The following is a 20,394-nucleotide window of genomic DNA, read 5'->3' as shown; positions in this document are numbered from 1 at the left end:
AATAGTAAAGTAACACTGACATTTTTAAAGGTTTTGGGGGGGGCACAAAGAGAAGAGAGACGACATGACTTAGGTGATTGGTAATGAGATCCCAGGGCCGTTCATTTCTAGGCTGATGAATCCAATCCAGGGCAATGGTGAGCATAAGTTTGTTACCATCTGTCCAGGCAAAGTGATGTTGCTTTTCTCTGTCCATTTCCTAATGGGTAGGATCCACTTCACAAAAAATCATCATCTCAAGTGGCATCCTGGATGATGTTCTCAGCAGAGAAGCCAAGTAATGAATGGCAGCAGACTCTGAAGTACACTTTCATCCAGAGGGGGTCCCACTAGGTTAAGATTGAAGTACATTGGCAGGGAGATGTGAGGAATTTTTCACTGTCATAACCCAGGCTATTCCTGTTACATAGACCTCAGTCTCCAACATGATGTTCTTTTAGCACCTTCCTCCTCCCCACAAAAATTGACAGTTTTTAGAAGTGTGTGTATGTGTTAAACAGAATTAAGATTAAGTTTGGAATCTAGATGTTTGTCGTCTGGGGGGAGGCCCATTCTTAAAGACATTAGGATTCCACTCTAAACCTTTTGTTGGCTACCTAGTAAAATAACTGAAGACTAAAATGCCATGAGTTGATCAGAGACAGGCTTTGATTTGGATGTCATTCATTCACATATTGCATTATTTCTGGAATTCTGTTCATTCTACTGCAATTCTAATTTTCGGATTTTAGCTAGAAAATAACCCACTTCATAACAAACTTCCTCACTGTTACCATATTGTTGTTAGGTACAAATCAAATGAAGAATACGTGTATATTCGGGGAAGAGGAAGGGGAAAGTACATCTGTGAAGAATGTGGTATACGTTGTAAGAAACCAAGTATGTTGAAGAAGCATATTCGTACACATACGGATGTCCGTCCTTACCACTGCAACTACTGCAACTTCTCCTTCAAAACTAAAGGTAGAGGCACTTGTCACAGCTAGTTATTTTTTCCTTTTTCTTTTATTTTCTTTTCTACCTACTTGAAACTGCCTTTTTCTTTTTTTTTTTTCTTTTTTTGTGGAGAAATCTAAACAGCAAGAGTGGATATAGAGTATGGAGGTGATAAAATGAATTGAATAAGTGGTGTTACAGTAACAACTATAAAATGATGTGTTCTAATTCAAGCAATGTCCCTATGGGTGCTCCACTTGTGCCTTTGATTGGAGATTTATTGTGTAGATCCTGGTCAGGCCACACATGAGTCATACCCATCTTCATACTCCTTATCGAGGGCATATAAGGCCATGTAGACTAACCATCCTCAGTTCCTTCTCAATGGACTTGGTCTGAGACAGAGTGCTAGTGTGCCCACTTGTCTTCAGTCTCATTTTCTTTCTTTACCTTTCCTTAAATTTAATTTTATATAAATAGTTCATTTTGTAGAGAGGTTTGTTCTATAATCACGGGTGGGGGGTTGGGGGGGGGTGTTTGTTTGTTTTTCCTTTTGAGATCCCCATCATTCCAGGGTATGCCAGAGTCTCTGGGTTTTAAACATTGCCACAGTTGCTGGGAAGCTATGCTGGTCAGTGACAGGCATTCCTGGCATATCTCTTGCTTGGAGAAACATATATCACTTAAAAGTGTATCGTCTGTTCAGCTTTTGAAGGCAGAGCTAGGAAGAATCTGGAGACAAAGCTTAAACTCTTAACGATGGAGTGTTCTCTCCATCTGGCCTTGGATTCAGGCAAGGAGATCCCATCTCCATCCCCACACAGCAGTCTCTGAATGAGCATAGTGTCCCATCAATATCTACATGCTTGTCCAGGTCTACTCTGGAAGGATCATCGGAGGACTCAGGGAAGACTCATAGACAGAGGGCCAATTCTCTGCTTTGAGAAAGCCTTCATCTCCTCAAAGTAAGATCACATTGAAGATCTCACATCCCAGTATGGGTACTGTGGAGTCTCCATGTTCTGTCAGTATCGACCCTGTGCCTGGAGCTCTGAGCTCCTCTAAGCCTAAAGGCACCAAACATGCTTCGGTACCAGGATCCTTCTCCATACCACAGCAGCAGGACACTGCAGTGAAGGAGTCTAAGCACTCTACTCCTAAAAGGACAACACCTACAACATACTCAGTACTCTCCATTCCTAGGCCAGGGAGATGATGTACCAGGGAGAGGGCATACTTCTTATTCTGTCTCGGTTCCTCCCAAGCTATCTTCTTCAGTATTGTCTATTTCCATCAGATGAGACTTACTAGAGCAGTCTTTGCTGTTGGCTGACTGTGAAACTTGCCCCATGCCAACCCACCCTGTACCACAGGAATTCAGACATTCCAGTGATTTATTCGTTTCAGATGAGCTGAAGTCTCACTAATAATGGTTACCAAATGTCTGTTGGTAGCGAGAGTGACGTGGTGACTGAGACTGTACTTTTCTCCAGTACCATTCAGTCCTCCAGCACCTTCAAAAAGTGGCAGAGCACTTCCTTTAGATGAGGAGTTCTCTTCTGACTCCCAATCTCAGTGCAGAATTCCACTACTCACCAAAGGAACGTCCCTCCTGTTACTTTTGGGGAGAGAAGGGAGTTACACCCAGGACAAATCCGTGCCCCAAACTGATTCAAGCACCATTGGATGCCACCTCCCATGTCCGATGGACCCCCTCAGTGGCTAGCCTGGGATCCTTGGCCTAAATATCAACAGCAATTCTCATGCGTCCCTAGTCTTTCACTTGGAGAGCACAGAAGGAGACTTTCTCCTACTTCATCTCTCCCTCCTCCTTTACCTCACATGCAGGAGGCCAGAACAGATAAGGATGCTACTTTGCAAACGAATATCTCCTCATCCTCTCCAGATGAGATGATTATGCCTCCTCCACCTTCTTTGGCTGATGATTTCAAATAGTTCCTGGACTTAATGAAATGTATTGCAGACTCTTTACAGATCCCCATAGAGGAGGTCAGAGTCAAAGCATAAGTTCCTGGATATTCTCAGGTGGACACCCTTTGCTCGAGTAGCCTTGCCAATTAATGAGATCCTGTTGGATCCTACCAAGACCATCTGGCAGGCCCTGGTTAACAATACCACCGACATGCAAGCATGCCGATTTAAAAAAAAAAAAGTCCAAACAAGGACTCTGAATTTTTGTTTTCCAATCTTTCACCTAACTCTCTGGTTGTGGAAGCAGTGAATGGACACAAGATTCCCAAACAACTTGCTGAAGGCACAAACATCCAGGACAGTGGCTCTTGCAGCTATAACTTCGTTGTTGGAACTGGGGTATTGGTTTTCAGCCTTGGACCTTCAGGATGCGTATGTTCATGTCACGATTTATCTAGCTCACAAGAGATTCCTTCAGTTTCTGATCAGTCAAGATCACTTCCAGTATCAGGTACTTCCTTTGGCCTATCTTCTGCCCCAAGGTTATTCTTGAAAGTATTAGCAGTAGTCATTGCCTATCTTCGTCTGGGGATAATTGTTTTTCCATGCCTTGACAACTGACTATTCAAGGGCCAGTCTTACAACGAGATTCTCTTCACCATAAAGACGGCAGTGTCTCTGTTCCACAGGCTAGTTCTTCATCTCAACATCAAAAAATCCACTCTAAGCCCTGTGCAAGGGATAGAATTTATAAGGGCATCCTTAGATGCAGTATGAGCAAGAGCTTACCTTCCCATGGATAGGGTCATGGCCTTAACAAACCTCATCTCAAAAATTCAAATCAGTCCACAGACATCAACAAGAAATTGCCTTCAACTACTCAGACACATGGCAGCTTGTACTTTTGTGACACAACGTGTTAGGTTATGCCTTTGATGTTTCCAGGGCTGGCTCAGGATGGTTTATGCCCCCAAACAAATGCAGCCTGCAGAAACTGGTGTCAGTCCCTCATCAAGTACAAGACACTCAATTGGTGGAAAGACCCAGACAATGTTTGTACAGGTGTTCCATGCATCCAGCTCTCCCCAGCCATCACCATAATGACAGCTGCAACTCTGGTGGGGTGGGGGGAACATTTAGGGATCCACACCATTCAGAGCAAATGGTCTGCACAAGAAGCATAGTTGCACATCAACATCCTGGAGCTGAAGACAGTCAGAAGTGCCTGTATCTACTTCCTGCCATTAAATCAGGAGCAGTTTCATAAAAATCATGACAGACAACGTAGTCTGCATGTTCTATATCAACTGGTGTGATGGACGGTGGGGTAGGCATGAGATCCTCTTTGTGTGAAACAGTGAGGCTATGGAACCACTGTATAACCAACCGCATCCTAATTTTGGCAGCCTGCCTCTCGGGTACAAAACACTATGGCTGATGACTTCAGCAGGCACTTCTTAAGCAATTACAAATGGGAGATGGACTCCTGGATTCTCAGTCACATTTTCCTGACTTGGGGAGTTACAGAAGTGAATCTCTTTGCTACCTTAACCAACAAGAAGTGCAAAACATTTTAATTGAGAGGGGGTGTGGCCTCTCACTCACTGGGGGAAGTGCTTTCCTTGTTCCATGGACGAAGGGCCTTCTGTATGCATTTCCTCCAGTGCCCCTGATATTTAAGGTGATAAACATGATCAAGCAAGACACAGCCAAGATGATATTAATAGTTCCAGTGTGGCCCAGACAGGCCTGTTACCCTTACCTGATTCACCTTGCTGTTTGCCCAGTGATGAGTCTTTCATCCATCCTGGGACCTGGTGATGGGGGAGGGGCCCACAGTCCGGGCTCTAGCTCAAGCCTAAATGTCTACATCGCAATTTTACAACCCCAGCCTGAGTCAAATGAAATGGACCAGCCATGGGTATTTAATTGCAGTGTAGACATACTCAAAGTCTCATTACATCCACATACTAAAATTTCTATCTAAGGTGTCATCTGAATTTCATATCTGTTAAGATATCTATCTTCTAGTTTTCTTTATGAAGCCACATCACACCAGGATGGATGTTGCCTTCTATACCCTAGACATCAGGAGAACACTAGCCTCTGATTTGGACCAAACCAGATCATTTAGAAAAAATCTCCAAGACTATCAATTGCTGAATGTCCAAAGGATCCACAATCTCCACCCAGAGACTCTCCAGTGGATTTCTGGATGTATTATTCCTTGTTATGAATCTGCCCATTTACAACCTCCTCCTAAGGTATTAACCATTCCACGAGCTCTTTCTCTACCTCTGTGGCATTACTCAAAAACATTCCCCTTGGTTAGATCTTCAGAGCTGCAGCTTGGTCTGCAATACATACGTTTTCCAAGCACTACGTGGTGGTTCATTCTTCTAGATGCGACGTTGCCTTGGGAATGCAGTCTTGTTTTTAGTATTGGACTCTACTTCAAAGCTTCCTCATGTTGAGGATACTGCTTGAAAGTCACCTGAAATGGGGAACCCAAAGGGACGCTATTCAAAGAAAAAAGAGAGGTTACTCTCCTTGTGCAGTAACAAGTTCTTTGTCCCTGTGAATACTCTGCCACCTGTCCTCTTTCCCCTGTTTCAGTGTTTCTTGTATGGGACTTTGTGATGGAGAACAAACTGAGGGCAGTTTGCCTGTGCAGCCCTATATGCCCTTGGTGTGCAGCACGAGCAGGCACTACCACCAAAAATTTCCGATTGAAGGCACATGGGGGTGTAAGCGCATCTGAAGTGCAGCACCCCTAGGGACACACGTCTTGAAGAACTCCAGTAACTGCACAAGGTGAGTAACCTCTGATTATAAATCATTACCTACTCACCTGACACTTAGTTTTCAGGATTCTCAGCCCTGTGAAGAACTCTTAATTGTCTGAGAGAGTGGTTCTGCACTGCTCTTAAAAAATAAAATTTTGAATTCTGACATTGTATGTAACAGTTATGTTTCTAATTTAACTTAGTTTCCTTCTCTGCGTGGCCTCTGCACATTCCTAAGAGTGGGAATGTGCAGAGGTTATTTCAAAGAACTCTGGTTACAGGTGACTAGCCTTCATTTTTAGATTTGCTTGTTCTAGGTTCGTGTATATTGTACTTGTGATTAGATTTGCAAAGGATTAAAGTAATTACCAATCTTAATATTTCTCACCAAGTGATTCTTCAAGAATATGGATTTTCTATTTTACTTGCTTTGACACCATCTCTGGGCTCTCAACACTCTGTGTCACATCTGCTGACCTTCTAGCCAAGATGACATTGGGTGGGTAGTCTCTGAGCCTCCATCAGGAGCAGCCAGAGAAATTGATAGGGAGGCACTTCCATTCCTCACCATTCTCACCACCTAGGATGTGGGAGTTCTGAATTGCAGAGGCAGCACAATCATATATGGGTTTCTGAGTCTAGAGCAGGAGACTAAGCTAGCTTTAATTTGACCTTTAAATGATCAGTCCTTTTCTAACACAATTATTTTCTTAACTATAGAATTCTGTCTCATGTGGCTGAACTGTTTTCTTCTTAATTGAATGAGTAACAAAGTAACAAACACTGTACTAATGACATGCTCATTATAGTGTTTTTAAATTATATTAATTTTTTTTTTAATCTGATCTTTGCTTTAAATTTTCTTGCAACTATATCACTATGATCTCAGAGAAACTCTTGTGTTAAGTAAGGTCAGGCCTAGTCAGCACTGGAGTGGAAAACTTCCTACAGTATCTTGTTTTGTTTTGAAAGTGATACATGTAATTCAGCAGGTGGGTCAAAATTTAGTAGTCCATCACAGTGTAGGGAGTACACATGTTGTTTGTGGTGCAGTCTTTTAGATGAAATGTCAAACTGAGGCCTTAATCACTTCTGATCATGAAAGATTCCATGGGAGTTTTTGCAAGAGTGGGTGTGCTGGCCATATTCCAAACTCAAATAATTAAATTCCGCCTACCTCAATTCCCCTGTCACTTTAGTTGGATACAGTATTTTTATTCACTTCCTATCCTAAACTGTTGTGCAATGCTGTGGTTGCCACAATGACTATTGCATTCAGTCAAAACAGACACCCTGGTCTTCCAGGTTGGGGGTTAGGCACAGAGCTAACAACCCTGTCCCATAAAAACACAAAATATGTTACGGAAACAGTGACTGAGAAATTGACCATTACTGTGTGTGATGGCCTCCAGGAGTCAATGACCCGTATGACTGCCAGTGGTGAAAGCCAAAAGGAAGCCACTGGCATGAAGACTGAAGTGCTCAACACCAAGACAAAAAACAGACTTGGTTTTTGGAATGTACGGAAAATGTATAAAGCAGGGAAGCTAGCTCAGGTCACAGCAGAGATGAGACACTACAGCTTACACATCCTGGGTGTCAGCAAGAGGAGATGGATGGGATCAGGAAGATTAACAACAGCCTCAGGAGAAACTTTGCTGTTTTCTGGACGGGATGATGGACAACACCATGAGGGTGTTGCCATCCTTTTGAAGAAGGGAGTGGAGCATTCCCTGCTTGAATGGAAATCCATCAGCAGCAGACTTAGGAGAGCCAGACTGAAATGGAAACATAATAATATCGCCCTGATTCAGTGTTATGCTCCGACAAATGACAGTGATGAAGAAGTAAAGGACAAATTCTACCTTACACTACAGGCGGAGTTAGAGAGTACCACGCCACGACCTAACTATCGTCCTGGGAGACCTGAATGCCAAGGTCGGTAAGGACAACACAAACAACGACAGGAAGGAGTGGATTACACCCACCACATGGAAAACCAGACGAGCCCCGAAGAAAAAAAGTTTGACACAAAATCTCAGAAGCTAAAGGACAAATACCACGAGCAGTATAGCAAGGCACATCAGGAGGTCAAACGCCTTGTGAGAGCGGACAAACGGCATTATATTGATAATCTGGCAACACAAGCAGAGGCTGCAGCTGCTCATGGTGAACAAGGAACCGTCTACAAAATGACGCGGCTTATCAGTGGTAATTGGCAGACACCAACAAAAACTCTTATCAGGAACAAACAAGGGCACCTACTAACAACCGCAAAAGAACAAGAAATGCGCTGTACAAATCATTTCAAATAATTTAGGGAGCCACCTAAAGAGGAAGCAAGCATCCAAGAGGCAGAAGATTATTTTGGTATCAACACAGACACCCCAACTAAGGAAGAGATCATTCAAGCCATCAAATCCTTAAAAAATGGGAAAGCTCCTGGCAAGGATAACTTGAATGCAGAATTGTTCAAGGTAAATCCTAAATTTGCAGCACCTATCCTGGCCCCTCTATTTACATCAGTCTGGGAAAGGGAAAAAGTGCCAGATGAGTGGACCAATGGGGTTATAGTGAAGATACCAAAGAAAGGAACTCTCAGTGATTGTAATAACGGGTGTGGTATCACATTTTTATCTGTGCCAAGCAAAGTATTGTGTAAGATCATAGTCCAGCATATATCAGAGGCAGTTGATAGTGTTTTCAGAAAAGAGCAAGCTGGTTTTCAGAACTGGTCTGTGCATCCACACCCTATCTTCACTCCACGAAACATAATAGAACAATGCTTAGAATGATAACGGCAACTCTACATAAATTTCATAGACTTTGAGAAGGCTTTTGATAGCATTCACAGGACTAGCCTACGGCACATTCTGTGGGCATATAGAATTCCTTTCTATATAATCAACATCATCAAAAGCTTCTATTTCAACTTTACATGAAGTGTTGATCACAGTGAGCTCAGTTTTGAAGTCAAAACAGGAGTACGTCAGGGGTGTGTCGTGTCTGCAATCCTCTTCAACATTGCCATCGACTGGGTAATGCGGCATACAACAGAAGTCATGCCAAGAGGCATTAAATGGACTCTCTTCTCATCCCTTGAAGACCTGGACCTTGCAGTTGATGTCGCTCTCCTATCATATACCCAACACCATATACAAGAAAAAACAACTCGACTCAACACATTCAGCCAGCAAATTGGACTGAAAATCAACCACAGTAAGACAGATATTATGACCTTTAGTATTGACTCACCATCACCAGTACAGATAGAGGATTATGGTCTCACCAATGTAGAAACATTCACATACTTGGGCAGCACCATCAGCCAGGACTGTGGAACAAGCCAGGACATCAAGAACAAAATCAATAAAGCCAGGAACACCTTCAGGAGCTTAAATACAGTCTGGAAATCATCAAAATACAACACCAAAACCAAACTCAAGATTTATCAGAGCTGCGTACTTTAAACACTACTTTGTAGTGCAGAATGCTGGGGAACGAGAAAGTATGACATATCCAAACTGTCTTCACTCCATACAACCTGCCTCAGAAAAATCCTCTGTATCTTTTGGCCCAGAACAATCTCAAACCAAGATCTATTGACACAGTGCAGCCAAGAGAATCTGAGCACCATCTTTGCCAGGAGGTGTTGGAGATGGATCGTTCATGTGCTTTGGATAGAAACTGATTCCATCACCAGAATAGCAATAATATGGACACCTGAAGGCAAGCAAAAATGAGGCCGCCCGAAAACAACATGGCGAAGAGCTGTGGAAGCCAAACTGAAAAACCTGGGGCACAGCTAGGGAACCATTGACAGACTTGCCCAAAACAGACAGGAGTGGAGGAGCTTCGTCACTGCCCTAAATGCCAGATGCATAATAGGAACATCATGATGATGATTCAGTCAAAAGAGGAGGATGCTTCTCAGTGGGCGGTGAACCTGACCTCCACACATGGAGTACATAACCTGTATTTCTGTAAAGCACCTGGGAAAAGTGGAAAGTTACTATGTAAGTCAGTCAATATATGGATTTTTATAACCAGTTTCTTCTTTGAGTAGTTTTCCTATGGGTGCTCCACATCAGGTTGTCAGAGATTTTCATCAGCAGGGTCTATGCCTGCATCCCATACACCCTCATGCCCCAATGCAAGGGTATATAGGGAGGGGTGGACCTGCCACCACTCCATTTCCTTCTCAGTTGCCTGCAGCTTGACATGGAGCATCGCAATGTCCATTTTCTAGCCACGCTGTTTTGTACACCTCTCGCTTATTTTTTTCCTTATTTTTATAGTGGTACTTTTGTTTTTTTATTCTTCCATTAGCACAGTTGGAGGGGGGTTCCCCTCGTCCTCTCTTTTGCCTGATATGGTCCTTTATCGCTTTTCCTGGTCCTCACTGTATGGTCTTGAGTATGGGTTATGCCCAACACCCCAGGCTTCAAACCCTGCCAGACCTGCCATAGGTTTTTTCTCCACAGTGACGAACATTCAGGCAGCCTTTGGGAGTCTCACATCCCCTCCAAATTAGAGAGACAAGGTGAGTGAGGTACTATCTTTTATTGGACCAGGTGTTGGTGAGAGAGACAACAGGAAACAGGCCAGTCAAAGATATTATCTCACCCACCTTGTCTCTCTAATATCCTGGGACCGTCACAGTTGTGACAACACTGCATATCTCCTCCAAATGTAAGCTCTGGTCAGGATTTAAGAGCTGATCTAAGAAGTTGAGAGAGGACAGGCTAAAACTCCTGCTAATTGAGTGCTCACTGAGACTCGTGGGTCCATGTCACCCCAATGTACATGGGACCTGCCTGATTGCTTCTGCTCTAGCGGTAAGCAAAGACCCTGGGGGCTCTGCAGCAGACCTTCAAAGAAAAAAAGACTCCATTCTCTTAAACAGGATAAGAAATGGGGAAAGTCTCCCTTGGGTCTGGGTCTCAGGAGACCTCGCATCCTGCTACAGATACCTCTGAGGCTCTCATTCCCTCCAGTACCAATTCTGCAACTGTGGCAAAAAAGCCACTTACCTAGAAGCCTCCTTAAGTGGCATCAACGTCTGGACTGGACTCAGTGCCTTCAAAACATAGCGATTGCAGAGTCTAGACAAAATCCTCGGCACACACTTATTGTTCTTTGGTACCATCTCCACCTGCCATACTGACTCCTGAGGATCCCTATCTAGAGTCCCCAATACCATCCAGATTCCTGTTCAACAAGGACCTCTGTTCCCTGGAAGAGCCTGATTGCCGCTGTTGAGACTCTCCACCATATCAACTCATTTTTCTGAACCTGCTTACTCTCAGTCTATGCCTTCTTTGATGGTGTCTCATCCTCCGGTACCAACAAGGTCCCCATGCAGACACTTTGAGGGTACTGAGAGAGATTTCCAGTTGGTACCAACACAACTTTCCCCAGTGCCACCTCATCAGCCAACCAGCTATCAAACCTCTTTACTGATAAAGGTGCAGATACCATGCCAAAGCCTGGTATCAACTCGACCTCCAGTGCTGGCATCATCCACTCCCCTAGTGGATATGGGGAATGACACCTTATCTGACTCTGAAGTGTCTATACAAGGGTCCTCTGCTTTCCTGCCACCTTCCACTCTATGCATCTGAAGAAGTGAGGTTTTTACCCACGAAAGCTTATGCCCAAATAAATCTGTTAGTCTTTAAGGTGCCACCAGACTCCTTGTTGCTTCCGTTAAGGTTCAACCTGAGGAGGAAACTCTCAGTGGGAAACACACCCATGGACCCTAGCAAGGACTACCATGAGCCCTTCCCTTTTTACTTTGTCCCAATTCAGTGAGCATATTGGAACCCCTGCGACCCATATAGTGACCACTTCTACCAGGTCCCATCTTGTAAGAGGGCATGTCAGGAGCAACAAACTGTTATTGAGCCTTGCTCCCCACGATACTTCTCACTGAGGAGCAGGTACTAGCTGAGGAGGAAGAAACACCTTCCCACAAGTGATCCTCCTCATCAGATGAGGCTGTCATGTCTCCTCCACCATTTTACTGTGATAATTTCAAGGCATTTCAAGACCTGGTGAAACATATAGTGGACAGTTTACAAACTCATTGGAGGAGATACTGGAACCCCAACATTCCATCAGACATCTTTCTTCCCTCCTGTCAAGGAACCAACTCCACCATGGGACCTAAACTTAATCCTTATCGCGTGGAGGAAACCCCGATTTAAGCCTATGGCAAATTGTTCCCTCCTTCATCTGTCCCTTTAAGATCTCATTTCTCATAGCCATCCACTCAGCCGGGAGGGTAAGGAAGCTTGGAGTCTTGATGGCTGACCTACGGTATATCATGTTCTATCACGACACAATGACTCTACTTCCCCACCCTCGCTTCCTTCCCAAGGTTTCCCGTCAATCAGGAGATTTACCTCCTGGTGTTTTATCATAAGACTCAGTCTTGGAGAGAAGAATCAAGCTTTCCCACACTGGATGCAAGCAGAACTCTTGACTTGTACCTAGACAGAGCTAGGCCCTTTAGGGATTCACCTAGGCTTTTCATCTCAATTGCAGAATGCATGAAAGGACAAGCAGCTTCCACCCAAAGACTATCCAAATTGGTTGCAGGATGTATCTTAACCTGTTATGAACCGTCGGAGGTTCACCCGCCTCCAAGAGTTGTAGCTCATTCCACCAGTCTTCAATCTACCTCAGTAGCCCTGCTGAAAAACATACCTTTGAGATCTCTGCAGGACAGCAACATGATCTTCAGTACAAGTGTTTTCCCAGCATTACGCTTTTGTGACTGCGTCCAGAGCTGATGCAGCTTTTGGCAAGGCTCTTATATGAAAGTGTATAAAAGTTCATAAAATGTCACAAAAATAAATGTTCTTTTCTTTCCCTTCCCCATTTGTGTGTGTTTGTCTTGTTTTGTCTTCTAGAAAACTGTTTCGAACATCAACAGCTCCAGACGATCTAACTTCTTCTCTTTTCTCTAAAAAGGACAGTTATTACCTGTTTTGATACCATCTAAGAGACTGTTAGACGGGTGTTTTCCTTCTAAAAATTCTCTCCAGGCACAGGGAACAAAGGGATGTTGTTAAAATTAAAGCCTTCCTTAATACTTCACATTTCAAATGCTTTAATTGTTTTTCCTACATTTCTGTAACTTTAATAAAAAAATAAAAATACCTTTTATGGTATGTTTTCCATGGCACCAAGCACGGTAAGGTCTCTGTATACCAAACCCCCAGTTTGGTTTAAAACTGTTTAATGGTGGACAGTGACAGGGTCATGTTAACTCCTTTAATTCTTTGAGCCCATTTATTTAATCAAAATTAATGTAACAGGCACTTCCACTGTGGTGGTGGCAAGTCCCTACCTCATTCTTGCAAGAAACACCTTAGCCACATAAGCAATATGACTCCAGGAGAGTGGTTCCTGTTTGTGATAGGCAAGCAGAGATAGGTGCCTCCCTGAGAGGGATGGGGCTTAGGACACACCCCTCTCCTCTGCATTTTCCATTGGCTAGCTTAGGCGGCTCTCCATCTAGCATGCTGTTTTTTGTGGATCTCATTCTTAGATGCCTTTCTGTCCCCATTCATTGTATAGGGAGCCGAGGCACCTAACTCAGGCATTATGGATTGTAGTGTTTGTTCCAGTGATTTTTCTAGGTCCCTACAAGTTAGGTTTTGTGATACTCGGTTCAGGGTGTTAAATATTTGAAAACTATGTACAGCTTATCTGGGTGTGGAGAAGAGTGAACCGGTTATGTACAAAATCAAAGTACACCTATAACTGTATTTGTATCAGTGTAGATCCATGTGCAGAATGTGACAATCTTGGGTACATATATATGTATATTTAAAGAGTAATTCGTTTTTGTTTTTCTCTTAAGGAAACTTGACAAAACATATGAAGTCTAAGGCACACAGCAAGAAATGTATGGATTTAGGAGTTTCAATAGGCTTAATAGATGACCAGGATGGAGAAGAATATGGTAAGGATTTTAAATCTTCATTTCTTTACTCCACCTTTGTATTGATTTGTTTTTCTTTCATCTCACATATCTAGCCTTTCTCACCCAACGCCTTTGATTTCTGTTAGAAGGAAATGCCAGTGTGATGGATACCTTAGAAATATGACAGAGAGAGTAAAAGATACTAGAAAGACACATAAGCCACAAAAGGGATGGCATTTGCTAAAAGTCCATTGCTGGGAAATGTTCAAAAAATGCTACCCAGTTTAATATCACCAGTTTTACAAGACCCCGATATATCTCAGAAACATAATTTTTCCTGCAGAACTTGCAGTTCCACATCACAAAATTTTCACATTTTTCACTGAAAATAATTTTGCTTAAAAACGTCAAATTTTAATACAAGTCTCTCAAAAATTGGACCAAATGTCAAATCTGCAATAAAATGCTCAAATTATGAACATGTTGCTGTAAATATTTTGTGCAGCTCATCCCAGAAAGCAATCAAGCAGTCACTGTGCTGCATGCAGAAGAAGACTGTGCTCTTGTAGCAGTGATTGTGTATATCACTAGATGGGTGATATGCAGTTAACAATTCTGCTGCTTTTCCACCTTCACCCTTTTTACTTTTTCATTAATAACGTGAACATCAGTAAAAGGCATTTATAACAATTGATAAAATTTGAACCGAATCCTTTATTTTTAAGACACTCAAAGCTGCCCTTGGAATAAGGTAGGAGGTTCTGTGTGTTCCAGAAATGCAGAATTAGGGACATTGCAGATTTTGATTAGTTGAATAAGCTGGATCACTAGCACTAGCCAACTCTGAGAGGTAAAGCAGGACATTATTTTAGGACTTAGTTTTGGCTCTAGAAATTCATCAGCGTAGTGGTGAAATTCATCTGCCCACCCACCTGTTCTGCAGTAGGATCAGACATATTTTTGACTTCTGTATATTTTTCTTATTTACATTGAATAGTTTATTAGATTGTGGGGGAGGCTTTAAAGAGAAAAGTGGTGAAGAGTTTATTGAAAGAAGAAGAAAGGGTAATAGATTAATGCACATACTCCCACTTGACAACCAATAGCAGACTAAGTGAATCAGCCTGAATTTAATTCTTAATAATGTTGAGAATGTGACTCAATGTTCTTCAGTTGGTATGACTCAGTAATATTCTAAGTACAAAGGAAGCAGCATTTGCCCTTTCTGAGCACAAATTGATTTATTCCTTCTGAAGACAAGGAAAAAACAAAGGTAATCTTTCTTATTTGACAACAAAATTAATGAATTAGTCCTCTTAGTAATTGAAGTACAAAAACAAGTACCACAGAAAATATGCTGCCATTACATATTCACATCTATTTTTTACTTAGGAACAATTTTATTTCAAATGTTCAGTTTCCACTCAAAAATAAAATAAAAAAATGCTGAACTGTTTTTTTTTTTTTTTTTTTTAAATACCATTCTGCAGCTATCATAATCTTATTTGGCCTTTTGTAGTATAGGTGATCAGGGATGTTCTATTCACTAGAGTGAAAAAACTTAAGTGATTGATAGGTTTATGTTTGCATTGTTAAATATCTCCCTTTATAGTAGTAAAGTTACGGTTTTGGATTTAAAATCATCATTAGTACTCAGCACAATTACGTTATTTTTAAATTATTATTTTAATTATAACAGACTACATAGTAATTCACTAGCATATATTAGGGCACAACATTTTTGCAAGAAAATTACTAAAATGCTATAGCTAAATTTACTGAGATTTAAAAAAAAAATGAAATTCATTGAGATTTAGACATTAATTCCATTAGGCTCCTCTGAAAATCCTAGCCTGATCTGAAGCGTCCACTTGCCAAAAACTGCTAAAATCATTAATAGGTGCCCAAATACCAAGAGAAAACAAAGCACCCAGATAGATGGTGCATACTTCTCTTAGGGGAAGAAAACTTGATACCCAGTCTTTAACGAGACATAGCAAGGATCTGTCATTGTGTTTCATGTATATCTATGTCCCAGACGTAAGTTGACCTGAACATTTTTTTAGTATTCTCTGTAAAAGTTCTAATGTATATCAAAATTTACCCTGATAGTAGTATGTACTATATATTGTAGAGCGAGATGTATATTTTGCTCTATGTTCTACAGAGAAAACAATGCAAGTTTTGGGGAACAATTAAAATGTTTCTCTTTAAAGAAACTGACTCCACATATCTTTACTCTTGGAGTTGTGTGCCAGTACATGCAAGTGTAACCCATACACCTTCTGGGTGTGGTGTTCTGTCCCATCTAGTGGTAGTGAGACCATTTAGAGAGAGAGAAAATGAGTCTGCTCTATAGCCTTAGCCAACAGCCAGTTGGCTTTTAGCTCATGCGGTAGAGGCTCATGCACTAAGTTCCAGAGGTCCCAGGTTCAATCCCACCTGCTGACAAGCAGGGTCCGTCAGCGTTATCCAAGCATATAGTACCTGCTAAAAGCAGTGCTCAAGACAAGGTTGTGAGCTTCTGGTATGCACTGTAAAGTGTTAAGATTGCATCAGTAAAGAAATGCACGTTGATTATATGCCAAGTTTTTTCTCTGCTTGCTGTTTGTACATTTAATTGCTGCTATTTCATCATAGGTTTTTTTAAACCCTTTATTAGTTTTATGTTTTTACAGTTGTGTAAAGTTTTATTTCTCATCAATATTCTCTAGTCTTTGTTTGTGCAAACAAAAGAGAGAGAATTATTTTGATGTATGTAACCACTCCACCTGAATTCATGAAGAATGTACAGGAACTCTCCCCTTGGGGCATGCAAAAGTAGTAAATGGTTGGAGTGCATCTCTCAACCCCTTTTGTTTCTTTTCCAAAGGCCACTTTCTTCAGCCTTTATTGTATTCTTGTTGTTCCAGAGCAAAAACAGAAGCAAAACTACATATGAAACAAACATTTTAAAATTAATAGGAGAATCTCCAGTAGAGGTGGGAAATTGGGAAATATACTTGATATTTACCTCTGTTTACTAAGGGTAACCTTTTAAAAAGTGCCTGAGTCACTTAGGAGCCTATGTCTTGTTGAAAATCCATTTGCTCTGTTTTATTAAAGGTCTGTGTTGTTCTGTGGAAGAAATTAGCCATGTTCTTTCGAAGAACCACATTATTAAGCTTCACCTCTGTCTATTACAAAATAAGAGTCTTTAACCTCTGAGTCCTGTGGCACCTTATAGACTAACAGATGTATTGGAGCATAAGCTTTTGTGGGTGAATACCCTCTTCGTCAGATGCATGTAGTGAAAATTTCCAGAGGCACGTCCACCAATGTAATATACGCCATCATGTGCCAGCAATGCCCCTCTGCTATGTACATCGGCCAAACTGGACAGTCCCTACGTAAAAGGATAAATGGACACAAGTCAGATATTAGGAATGGCAATATACAAAAACCTGTAGGAGAACACTTCAGTCTCCCTGGACACACAATAGCAGATTTAAAGGTAGCAATCCTGAAGCAAAAAAACTTCAGGACCAGACTTCAAAGAGAAACTGCTGAGCTTCCGTTCATTTGCAAATTTGACACCATCAGCTCAGGATTAAACAAAGACTGTGAATGGCTAGACAACTACAAAAGCAGTTTCTCCTCCCTTGGTGTTCACACCTCAACTGCTAGAAGAGGGCCTCATCCTCCCTGATTGAACTAACCTCGTTATCTCTAGACTGATTCTTGCCTGCATATTTATACCTGCCTCTGGAAATTTCCACTACATGCATCTGACGAAGTGGGTATTCACCCACGAAAGCTTATGCTCCAGTACATCTGTTAGTCTATAAGGTGCCACAGGACTCTTTGTCGCTTTTTACAGATCCAGACTAACATGGCTACCCCTCTGATATTTAACCTCTGAGTTAACACCGTTCATTTACAGTAACTGACCATGTAAAGTCAATGGAACTTAGACTCCAAAGTCACTTAGGCACTTTTGAAAATTTTACTCTAAATAATTTAGTATCATGTGTTTGATAAGCTAGAATTTAGTAACTGTACCATTTTTAAGTTGGGAAAAAGATTACCACCTCACCTTGCATGTACATTTAGATGTGTATAATGCTGCAGCACTATTTTAAAATTGATAAATTATTTTTAATAGAACTTAATGCTTATGCTGCACAGTAAGATCGGATACTACAATACATCTAAACTATGGTGTTACGCTTGCACTTTTATAGTGATTGAATCATGTTTATTATCTTTGGAGAAGTGTAAATCATCTGATTTCACCTAATAACCTCAGTATTATTTGATTCTTTCACCTTCCACCACCTTGATTTTCAGTGGTGAATGTTTTATTTGTGTCAAATATGCTTTTTTTTTTTTTTTTTTTACTTTAATAAATGACAGCTTTGCATGCTTTTATTTTTTACTCAAAGAGCTGACTGATTGTTAGAAGTGGCACGTTTATATCATAGGAACCAATGGTCCAGTTAACCCAGTATTCTTCCTCCGGCAGCAGCCAATACCAGCTGTTTTAGAGGAAGGTGCAAGAAATCCAGGAAGGGACAATTGTGAAATGACTTGATCATAGAGGAAATTTCATCTTTCCCTTAGGCAATTAATTGTTCGCTTATGTCCTGAAGCAGCAGGGTGTCTATAGGTCTCATGTTATAATTTGTTATTCTAGCATAAGTAATAATGCATATTCTTATTGGCCATATACATGTCTAGACTTTTGTTGATGCCTACTTAACTAAGCTGTTGTCTCCAATAAAACTCATTCAGTAGGTTTTTCCTTGGGTTAATCAGCTGAAATTAGTGTTTGACATTTAAAGAAACTACTAGCTTTTTGTTTGAGTCTGACAGTTAAAGTTTACTACTACTTACGTTATCCTACTAATACCAGCACTGATACCAGTATAAGTAGCCCTGTTCTTTAAGCTAATATCAGAGAGAGGTTGATTCTCACCTGGAAGTACTACACAGTTTAATATCAGCATATAGAAAAAGGAAGGGAAAGCTGTTGCAGATATTTTCCTATTGTGTGCACACACTTAATGCTATCCATTTTTCAAACAACTTGAGACACTGCAGTCATTACACTTAAGAATTTATAGGACTACAGTGTTCATTAAAAGAGAACGAGAGTGAGATTCCCCCTTGCTGGGTAAGAATCTGTGGGATCAGAGCTTTTAACAGTGTTCTTTGTATTTGGATTTGTCATCATTTGGGTATTAGTAAATACTTTTTGGTTTCACCTTTTGTGTTCTAAACCATCCCCATGTCATTTTACCTTTCATCTTCTGATCCATGGAATGTTCTTGTCCCCAAGGGTTACAATGTAAGGAATGTTAATATCTGAATTCAGCTGTCAGCAGAAGTGAACCATTTAGTGTGACAAAATACAACTGGGGATATCCTTTTTGACCATGTTTGTTTTTACTTTGCAGTCTTTTTAATAAGATGAATTTGTATCTCTTCTGAACTGTAAACATTCTAGGCCTGATCCTGCCAAGTGCATATGAATGAGGTTGCTTGCCTGAATAAAACTACTCACAAGTGTAAGAGTTTGCAGACTTAAGTAAATCACCAGCTGCATTATACAAGTTATTTAACCATAAACTCCAGTAATGAGAAGAATTTGTGAGCAGTCTCTATTGCAGAAAGTTTTCATCCTAAAAATATTTGCTTTCCACACTGTAATTGTTAGATATTTTTATATGTAGTGTACACTGAATTGTAGTTTTCAAACAATATTACATTAGCCTTTCTAAAGATCAGATTTTTCCAAGTTAATTAGCAGTGTGCCATTTATCACAGTAGTTCATAAACTGATTTTCAAGGCTCTGGATTAGTTTAATGCTGTTTCATTCTGCGTTCTTAGCATACCTGCATAGAAAAGGTTAGAATAAATGAAAACCTCAGTAAAAATCTATTACTGATAATCTAGAAGAATCTAAAATTGACCTTTTTTTCTTTTCCAGGGAAGATTTTTTTTTTTTTAAATAATAAACATGATTATTTGCTCAGCTTAAATGTATGTAATATGCATTCTAACTCTACATCCTCTGACCTAGGAATAGAATGTTTGTGGCTAGTGGTAATTTACAATACAAGATTTACACAAGGCAGGATTATATGTGAATAACACTTCTTGTTTAAAGAAAAGAATGTGAGAAGCCATAAGCTCTTTTCTTTTTTTACGTAATTTCAGGTTCAAACATCTACAGCTGCTCATCTGAGGATCTTAAGTTTCTTCCAGCAGATGTCACTATGAGTCTGTCAGACAGTAATGAGCAGAGACTAATAGCTGAAGCAGTTTTTAAATTTAATCTTTAAAGTTAACCTGTGAGTTTACTTTAAAAAAATAGTAGTCCATCAAATTTAGAAATAGGTGCTAATTTTGTTTAATAATTTTCTTGTTAACATCTACCTGTAAGTCTGTAAAAGCTCTCTGCCAAGTAGTTTTAAATTGTCTCACTGTGGCATTTGAGATGTCCATTGCAAGACTGTAACACTCTTAACCTCAAATATGTACCTGCAGTACTATTAGAAAAACAGGTCGGGTGGTGATGGTTTACAAAGGAGATGCTGCTGTATATTAATGATAATACAATGTAATATTTGAAAATATTTCCACCTATGTTGTCATAGTATACTATATCTTTCTTAAACTTGGATAAAGACTATAACTTGATAGTATGGAATAAATGCCTTAATTAGTTGTTAACGTAGATGTTCCCAGTTTGAGGTTTAAACATGTTCTGGAGAAAATAAACTCAGAGGCAGATACATTTATTGGAAATAGACTCAAGG

The 20,394-nt window shown here is 40.7% G+C and overlaps 1 protein-coding gene across 2 annotated transcripts in view; it reads left to right on the top strand.

The window, feature by feature from the left end:
* The window catches only part of HIVEP1 (HIVEP zinc finger 1), a 167,832-nt gene that overhangs the window by 132,874 nt on the left and 14,564 nt on the right, over window positions 1-20,394 (top strand). For both annotated transcript variants that reach the window (XM_065398264.1, XM_065398263.1), the window contains 2 exons: window positions 788-963; window positions 13,528-13,629. In XM_065398264.1, coding sequence (XP_065254336.1) covers window positions 788-963; window positions 13,528-13,629 — 278 coding nt within the window. The remainder of the gene's footprint in view (window positions 1-787; window positions 964-13,527; window positions 13,630-20,394) is intronic.

This window comes from Emys orbicularis, chromosome 2 (assembly GCF_028017835.1).
Source record: "Emys orbicularis isolate rEmyOrb1 chromosome 2, rEmyOrb1.hap1, whole genome shotgun sequence".
Lineage (NCBI taxonomy): Eukaryota > Metazoa > Chordata > Testudines > Emydidae > Emys > Emys orbicularis.
This window is presented reverse-complemented; position numbering and strand designations above follow the sequence as displayed.